General features: G+C 49.6%; 1 protein-coding gene across 2 annotated transcripts in view; it reads left to right on the top strand.

Moving 5' to 3' along the window:
- YPEL1 (yippee like 1) overlaps positions 1 to 9,172 on the top strand; it is a 39,444-nt gene that overhangs the window by 10,630 nt on the left and 19,642 nt on the right. The window contains exons 1-2 of one of the 2 annotated variants that reach the window (XM_043973353.1): positions 669 to 696; positions 4,404 to 4,671. In XM_043973353.1, coding sequence (XP_043829288.1) covers positions 4,555 to 4,671 — 117 coding nt within the window. In that variant the 5' untranslated portion in view covers positions 669 to 696; positions 4,404 to 4,554. Of the gene's footprint in view, positions 1 to 668; positions 697 to 4,403; positions 4,672 to 9,172 lie in introns of those variants that run through there. The other variant, XM_043973371.1, reaches the window with a different exon arrangement.

Genomic DNA, 9,172 nt, shown 5'->3' with positions numbered 1-9,172 from the left:
ATCCAACATGACATGTCTACTTCGGTTGACTCTCACAGTGAGGCGCTTGCCATCCTGCTAGAAGTGTCCAGCTTTCCATATTACTAAATATGTTCTTAGTCCACAGTGCTGGTCTCCCTTTCTTGTGTCTCTCTGTTCCTTTTGAATGATTTGCCCTTGTAGTCACGATCCCATTGCTCCAAGGCTCAGTTCTACAGTTGTCCTTTGAAAAATACAGTTGTGTATTGTGCAACCACAAAGATGATGCACTCATGGCTGGAGCCACTGCGTGGTACTGTGGAATCTCGGGGCTGAGGTCCGATCTCAGCTTACCACTTACCATATCCATATGACCGTAGGAAAGTTCCTTCCCTTGTCTGAGCCTCAATTTACTCCTCTGTGATCCTGTGGTCCAAACTTGGGGGAAGGAGTGAGCCCCAAATCTCATCTTAAAGAGTGCTCACAGGGTGGAGTCCACAGAGTACGCTTGTAGCTCCAGAATCATAGCCCAGAGTGCAGTGGCTCAAAATAAGAGGGGGCACAAATTCAGGGCTGGAGGGCACCTCAGAGTCTACAATATATCTCTATCTCGTGTATCCTTCTCATTTTACAGAGGAAGAGCTAAGGGCCAGAGGGGTCACCCAGGCAGAGCCAGGATTTGAACCTCAATCCTTTGATCTCAAGTTTGGTGCCACAGACCAGAGAAAAGTGATAAAGGTCAGTGTTAGAACCCGAATGAGGTGGAGCTCACAGGATCTAGTGAGGAAGGTGGTTACTGTGTTATTTGGAGGAGTTTTTTCCTTCTAGGAATATAAGGAAAGGACTTAAAACAAGAATAGCAAAAAGAAACTTTAAGGAGAAATGATTGATTAATGGTTGGGAAGCACACTCTGCACAGCTGCCCCAGGAAAGTCCTGTCCTTAATGTTATTTTAGTGTTATCTTCCTATAGGACAGTCTTGCTGCCTTCTGATTCTAGGTAGTCCATGCCCGGGCTCATTAGGCCTGAGCCTGTGGCACTAATTGTGTAGGGAACCAACAGTGGGAGACTGCAATATGGCAGCCTTTCCCAGGAGGCCACTTGTGCCCTGGAATGTCCTCACTCTGTGGACAAGATTCTTTGTACGAGGCTATAACTTCTCTTTCTCCCATTTATGAAACCCTTCAGTGGCTTCCTGTTATCTAAACCCAGCCTGCAAGGACCTTCCCGGTCTGGGCCCAGTGGATTTTCCATGCCTCGTTTGGTTCTGCTCCCCTTCTTTCCTGCCTGCCTTCATACGTACATACTTATGCATATACCTGTGTCTTCATCTATACCTATATATGATGTTCTATACATCGTAGGCCAGCAAGCAGGGGGGCATCTCAAAGATATAAAAAAGAAGAAAGGGAAGTGGGCAGCAAGCATTTACTAAACACCTGCTGTGTGCCCGCACCGAGGATTCCTCAGTGGCAAAGACAGTCTTCAGCGAGCCAACAACTGTGTCCAAACAAGATATGGAGAGGCCAAGTGGGTTAGCAGGGCCGGAGAGCCAGCCTGGCTTATCAGTAATAATGGTGTCTATGGATATCATTTGGAGGCTTTGCACAATGCTTCCCAGAGATCATCTTATTTGATCCTCACAACCACCCTGGGAGGGAGCTGTTTTTGTCTCCGTTTTATTGTTGAGGAAACTGAGGCAGACAGAGGTGAAAGGACTTACCCAGGGTCACACAGCTTGTAAGTGTCTGAGGCTGGTTTGAGCTCAGGTCTTCCTGAGTGCAGGCCCAGCGGCACAGAATGGGCTGAAACCTGGTGAGATCTCGGGGGCTCAAAGGGCTGACATGTAACCCCAGCAGTGTGTATGCTGTGCTCTGGGTCAGCTTTCTTCTTTTCATCTTTCCCAATTGCTTCACAGTCCATCCTTTTTGTTTTCAGGCATTAGACGTCCCACAGGCAGCGTGATGTAGTGGGCAGAGGGAAGACCTGGGTCCAAACCCCACCTCGGACCCCTGCTGGCCCTCGGGGCCCCAGACAGCTCTAAGGCGAGAGAAGGTGCTGAGCTGCATCGGCCCAGTCTTTAGAGAAAACCCAAGGCCTTCCAGCCCGCGGGTCACGTCAGACCATTCAGCCGTTCCCCACTTGGAATGCAGTGAGATGGCTTCCAGTTAGTTCTTTGCTGTCAAATAAGTGCGCCTCCCTTTGGACAGAATTTCTTTTGTGATAACAGCCTTCAGGGAAGATGGCTGGGTCAGAGGCACAATGATTTTTTGTGACTTTTGCTGCTCCTGCCAAGTGACTCCCCAACCACCTGATAGCAATTGGTGGTTCCGTACCCACGGAGGAGGAAGGCGTGCTGCTGCTGCTGCTGCTGCTGCTGCTGCTGCTGCTGCTGCTGCTGCTGCTGCTGCTGCTGCTGCTGCTGCTGCTAGCATTGGGCCTCGGCTCGGGGGGGTTTGCCAGTTGCCAGGTGTTATAGTACGCTTTTCCAATTATTAGCAAGCTTTAACATTTTACAAGAGTGATTGTTTACAATACGTGTGTCTTCTTTTGTGAATGGCCTGTTTGTGTTCTTTCACAGAGAACTTGTTTTAGTACCAGTTAGCTGAACCTTCTTTCCTCACCCCATTGCCCTGTGTAATAGCATTTCTCTTCAGTCCTCTTCAATATTGTTATGAATAGAAATGATTATAGGGTGACTGGGGCCTGCCCAAGAGCTAGAAGGGCCAGAAGACTTATGGATGGTAAAGTAAGGAAGGGACCTTTTCAGGGTCACACAGGTGGAGGAAGAGCAGAGCCGAGATTTGGACCAGACAGGGCGTTCTCATTGCCGTGCCGTGACGTCAGGACAAAGCTGAATCCTCATTGGCTTATTGCTGCATGGCTCCTCCTCCTTCCACAAACTTTTCTGTTAGCCGAATTATCCAGGGCCTCTCACTTTCCTCATCCTCCAGCCTTCTGGATCTTCTGAAAGAAAATCCTACTGTGGGACCTAAGCCCTGGGGTGTAGTCATAATGAGGAAAAGAACCAGCTTCGTTGCAGAGAATGGTGTTATTTCATTTAGTGATGCCGGTGGCTAGAAGTGCGTTGATAGGTTTTTGCTGTCTTTTAAAAAGAAGGGGCTGTGGAGGGCAAGAGGCCATTTCCAAGGGTTCCTAATGCTGAATCGTTAGTGTCCCTGTTATTCAGGGCCCCGGAGTCTGAACCACTCAGGTCGGGGTTTCCCGTGACACAGGAATGCAATTCTTGTTAGCTTTTATCAAGATAAAGTTAATCCCATTTTCTCCCCTGTTTTCCAGGGAAACTGATGGTAGGAAATATACTTGATGAAATATTTTCATAAATTCTTAGTGTGCAATATTTCTTCCAACTAAATCTCTGGGCAAGTCATTGTAATCTGCGGCCCAGGGTCCTCACCCATAAAAGGAAGGGACGGCACTGGAGCCATACGGGCCCTTCCAGCTCTAAATTCTGGGCTTTCACCCGTCTTCCCCACCTGAGTCACCTCGTCCGCGAGTGATGGGTAGAGGCGGCACTCAGACACGGTTCTCGTGGCTTTGCCGGCTTTCCTGATGTTGGGAAGTTGCCCTTCCACCCAGAAGGCCTGGCTGTGGCAGGGCCGTAGTACTAAGCTGGGCAGCAGCTGGTGCAGGCTGGAGACGGAGGAGTGGGCCTCTCAGAGCGGACGCTGGGGTGAGGAGGTGGGGTTTGAGGCCAGGCAGTCTAGCCCAGGCCTTAGGGAGAATCCCCGCTCTGGGCTACCTGACAAGTGGTTATCCAGTCTTGCTTGAAGACACCCAGTGGTGAGAGCACATGGCCTTCTGCTTCTGCACCGCCTTTCCTCCTGTCTTGGAGCAACCCAAACTCTTGTATGCTCGTCCAAAATGGGTCTGTATTTATTAGACCCGCCGGGGCTCTGCCTTTCCCCTCCTTCCTGCTCACTCCCACTCACATCTCAGAGCCTAGCACAGAGCCTCCCATTTAGACCAGTAGGAAGGCCTAGGACCTGGGCCCGGTAAGGACTGTCTGTCCTTGGACTGAAGTCAAACGATCAGCCTGGTTATATGCGGAGGCCTGTCACTGGCCGGTTGATTGCTCGCTGCCAGGTTTTTAGGACGTGACAACCCAAAGACTGCCTGCTCTGGTGACAATGTCTAAGGATGGTATCGACACAGGTTGGGGCGGGACCCTCCGCACAACATCCTGAGGCCACTCAATGGCCTTCTGAGACTTAGCTGTTCTCATTGTGTGGTGCTCTCAGTGGTGTGGGCACCTTCTCCCTGGCTAGAATGCTCACTCCCTGAGGACAGGAACCCTGGCTCAGCACACAACTGTGCTCTTGGCACACAATGTGTGCTTCCAAGAGGAGAACGAATGTTTGTTGTGGGGCACAGAGTGGGCCAAGCCTTCTGATGACGCTGCTTTGCTTTGCTCTCGTTGGCAGGTGGTGGCGTCAGCGTGGAAAGGGCCCCGAGCCCTTCCCGACCACGACGGCTTCTGCCTGCTTGTTCCCGTGTTTCTTTTGTCAGCGAGTCCAGCAGAGTCGTCCCTCGGGGCCTGCCAGCCCCGAGCTGAGGGAGAGGCCCCCGGCAGAGATGGTGAAGGTGACAAAGGCCAAAACTTTTCAGGCTTACCTGCCTCACTGTCACCGCACTTATAGCTGCATTCACTGCAGAGCCCATCTAGCCAGCCATGACGAGCTGATCTCTAAGGCAAGTCACTGGTGCGGGTCACACGGTTCATGAATGACTTTTGATGATTCCTCTTTGCCAACTTTACCAGTAACTCAGGTAATAACTAGAACGAGGACTAGACATTGTTTGGGGAGCGCCAGAGGGAAAAGGGCTAGTTTACCCGGGGTCCTTAGGGTTAATGGGTATCCTCCCTTGGGCCCCAGGAGGTCAGCAGGAGTCTGAGGCTCTGAGAGGCCGCACGGTCACACAGCTAGTGACCGAGGTGAAACGCCATGTTCAGTCCTGTGATGTCACTCCCCATCATGCTCGCACTTTCTAAACCAATGGGATGATACTTTTGTCTTCTTGTGCGCTTTCCCTGGGCAAGGACACTTTGAGGATCACTGGGGTCATTGCTATGGACACTCCCTCCAGTGACCTGGGTGATGCTGGTCTCTAAGGTTTGTGGCCCCAGGGGGCAGCTGGCCCTGAATTCAGGAGGGCCTGAGTTCAAATCCCACCTCAGACACTTGACACTTACTAGCTGTGTGACCCTGGCCAAGTCACTTAACCCTTATTGCCTGGCAAAAAAAAAAAAATGTGGCCCCAAACCTCAGACAGCCCAGTGACATCACTCTGAGGATACCCTGTCCTGTGACCTCTCCTCCTAGAGCCCTGGGCCTCAAGGGAAACCAACAGGACAGTCATGACTGGCCTTCCCTGCATGGTCTCCCTTGATCCTCAAGAGGCGCTGATTTTACAGATGAGGACACTGAGGATAGGAGAGGCTGGAAGTGCAGCTCCCACTCAGGCCTTCCGCCTTCCAGCCTGTGATCTGTCCATAGGCCTGAGAACCCACCATGGTTTCTAAAACTGAGTGCTGAGTGACAGTATCCCAGCTTCCTCTGCTGTTGTCTTCTGAAAGCTCTGGGTATTTTCACAGAGAATCCTAAAGAGTTAGAGCTGGGCAGAGCCCTATCCCACCCAGTCATTTGACAGACAGAGATAGAGGAGCCATTGTCCCATAGCGAGGGAGGGGCTGGGTGAGGACGGAGCACCCCAGGCCTCCAGAGGCCTTTGTTCTCTTCTTGTACCCGAGCTCTTCTGTTTGTCACCCTGGGGAGCCTCACAATATTCCTGCCCCCAGGACTCCACAAGCTGCATTTTTATAAAGACAAAATTGGAGTCAGAGAGAGGAGGAGCAATTGCCCCAGAAAGACAGGTGGGCTGTCAGTTGGCAGCCAAGCTGAGAACAGCCTTGGCCTTCCCTCTACTTGCATGCCACCTTCCCTTGCAGAGAGAGGGCATGGTGTTTGACGGTTCTCCTACAATATGTCTATCAGTTTTGGGGTTTTTTTTGGTGGGGCAATTGGGGTTAAGTGACTTGCCCAGGGTCACACAGTCAGTAAGTGTCAAGTGTCTGAGGCTGGATTTGAACTCAGGTACTCCTGACTCTAGGGCCAGTGCTCTATCCACTGTGCCATATAGCTGCCCCCGTCTATCAGTTTTAAATCACCTAGATGCCTTCAGGTCCAGTGAGACATGGGAGATACCAGGGGGACATGCATGTGCTGCTGTACACATGGGCCTTCCTCTGCTCCTGAGCCCACACTGACAGACCTGAGGGATGGGGAGTGACTTAACCAAGGCCGTCCCTGTGGTCAGGCCCTCCTCCCTGGAGCCCATGTCCTTTCCACTAGGACACCCCCCTTTCCTACACATGCCACAGAGCTGTGGCATAGTGTGAAGTGACCTCACATGTGAGGAATTTTCATATCTCTGAGCAGGGCAAGACAAAGCAAGTATTTAAATGTGAGGAAGAAGAGAGAGAGAGGTGGTGGAGCCAATAATAGAACTCTGGTGCAAGTTCTAAAAATAAATCTCCAAACGTTGGCTTCCCTCCTCAGGTGCTTGCCCATCTGTTCCCTGCCTTGCTTTTACCACCCAGCACTGACCCGTTAGAGCCTTTGAAATCTGGGAACTTGGGCGAACAGACTCTCGCCAACACAAGCCCTAAGTAGCTTTTAACGTAGTCAGACCGGAATGGGCTAGAAAAGCCAGATCAGACGTGGATTCTTCAGTGGTGTGAGCTTCATCCCACATCGTCTTCTCTCTAATGCCAGGATGACTCCTGTGTGTCAGTACGGAGACTTTTGTGTTTATTATTATTTCTAATAAATAGCTCAGAATGGTAGATGATTGTAATGTTTACAAATCCCTCTGCCAGGTAGTGATGGCAGCAATAATAACTAGCATTTACACTGCACTTTGAAAAGCAAATGACTTTACAAATGTTATCGAATTTGATCCTTATGACAACCCTGGGTGGTAGGTATTGCTATTATTCTCCTTATTTTACAAATGAAGAAACTGAGGCAAACAGAGTTAAGTGATTTGCCCAGGACCACTAGTAGGAGACTGGATTTGAACTCAGGTTTCCTGACTCTAGGCACAGCACCACTTGGCTGTTAATAGCATTAGCTCCATCTTACAGGGAAAGAAACCAAGCTTGAGCTTTTCTTCAGTGACCCACTTGTGGATACATAGGTAGGAGTCCTAGCTTCTAACTTCACACCCAGAGCTGAAATACAGTGTGGTTTGATAGTTTTCTTAAAGCACTTACCTTTGGCAGGCCTTTCCTTTCACTCAATTCTAATGTAGTCAGAGCGGTTGGCTCTTTGTCCATGACCGAGCGGGAAGGACCAGTGGGTGTCAAGGGATACTATTCTCAGCAGTTACACAGGTCTGCGGCTTGGGACCTGGTTCTTAATTTATAATCATACTTTTATCTGACAGAGTTGTTAGGATAAAGTGAAATTTGACTCACACACAAACTTATAGACAAAATACCATAAAACGCATCCAGAAAATATCCAGCACTTGTTATAAACATGGCACTGTTCCATTCTGGGGGAGGGGAGGAGAAAAAGATACATAAGAAAGGAACTGTAATTAGTCTAATGGAGGAAAATCATAGAATCCTAAATTTAGAAAAAGAGAACTAGTCTAGCTTTCCATGCCATGTAGGAACCCTATTTATATACTGTATTTGGAAGGGCAGCTAGGTGGTGCTGCCCTTCTGCAGCCAAATCTGGCCTCAGACACTCACTAGCTGTGTGACCCTGGGCAAGTCACTTTATCTTGCCTGCCTCGGTTTCCTCATCTGTCAAATGAGCTGGAGAAGAAAATGGCCGAGCCCTCTATTGTCTTTGCCCAGAACCCCCCTGGGGTCACCGGGGGTCAGACAGAGCTGAAGTGAGGAGCAGCTACGGGCCGGATTTGTAGCGGGCCTTACCTCGTCCCCTCCGTCTTCTCGTTTGATCTTCATTCACACTTCCTCCGCCGAGTCCCCACTCTCAGATTCTTTCACCTTGGTGAGGGACGCGTCTCTTGCCTCATGTCTCTTCCTGCCTCTTCTGTTAAATCTGTTCTCTTTGTTTCTTTCAAACAAGGCATTTTGGTTTTATGATCTTAACAACTATGAACATTTCAATATGCAAAGGAGAACAGAAAAGAGGATTGTATATGAAACTATTAACTTCTGTTAAACATGGTGTTAGGTTTTTTTAAAGTGTATAGTAAATTGGGGCAGCGAGGTGGTGCCCTGGATTCAGGAGGACCTGAGTTCAAATCCGACCTCAGACGCTTGACACTTACTGGCCGTGTGACCCTGGGCAAGTCACTTAACCCTCATTGCCCTGCAAAAAAATTTTAAAAATAAAAAATAAAAGTGTATAGTAAATTGAATATGATAGTCACAAAATTGCCTTGCTTCCCATGTCCCCTTGTGAACTTCTGTTTTGTATATTTTTAAAAGGTTTCATTGACATCTCTTTTCTGTATTTCTTTTTGCATCACTATTATTACCCACCAACTCCCTTATGCAAATAGAAACCTCCTCTTACAAGAGAAATTGCAAGACATAAACCTAGTTGAGCAAAACCAATCAGTGTATTTATTGGCCATTCCTAGAATGGCCCCTCATTCCGAACCAAAGCTCTTCATTGCTTCACCCTCAGTCCAGTGAGGTCTGTTCCTCCATCGTCATGGCCCAGAGATATAGTCCATCTCGACCAAATGGCTTTCATAGCAACTTTGTTTTTTAAACCCTACTGCTTATGTTGATATTGAGGCCGGGAGTCCGTGCTACTCCCAACCCTTTCCCCTCGGCTCCACGCCTGCAGCAGGCTGAACAGCTAGCTTATCCTGACTTTTCTCTGGGTAATCAGTGGCTCCTGTATCTGACCCAGAGGAGTGGTCTCCTGGTGATGTGGCTGATGGATTAATGGGGGTCCTTGCCAGGGCCCCAGTCCAGCCCAGGCTGATGTATTCCCTCTGGGGGGAGTCATGCTACTTGGCAGACTTCTCTCCCTCCCCCCAGACAGCATATGGTTAAAGGATCAACTACCCCCCCCCCCATTAACACCAGACCTGCTGCTCATCCTGCCCTCCTGGCGCCCCGGAAGGCAGAATCGTTGCACTTAAATCTTATCAGCTCCCGAGAAGTGAAGGAGAGTTTGCTCAGGTCCCTGGCCCCCCT

Source organism: Dromiciops gliroides, chromosome 1, assembly GCF_019393635.1.
Source record: "Dromiciops gliroides isolate mDroGli1 chromosome 1, mDroGli1.pri, whole genome shotgun sequence".
NCBI lineage: Eukaryota > Metazoa > Chordata > Mammalia > Microbiotheria > Microbiotheriidae > Dromiciops > Dromiciops gliroides.
This window is presented reverse-complemented; position numbering and strand designations above follow the sequence as displayed.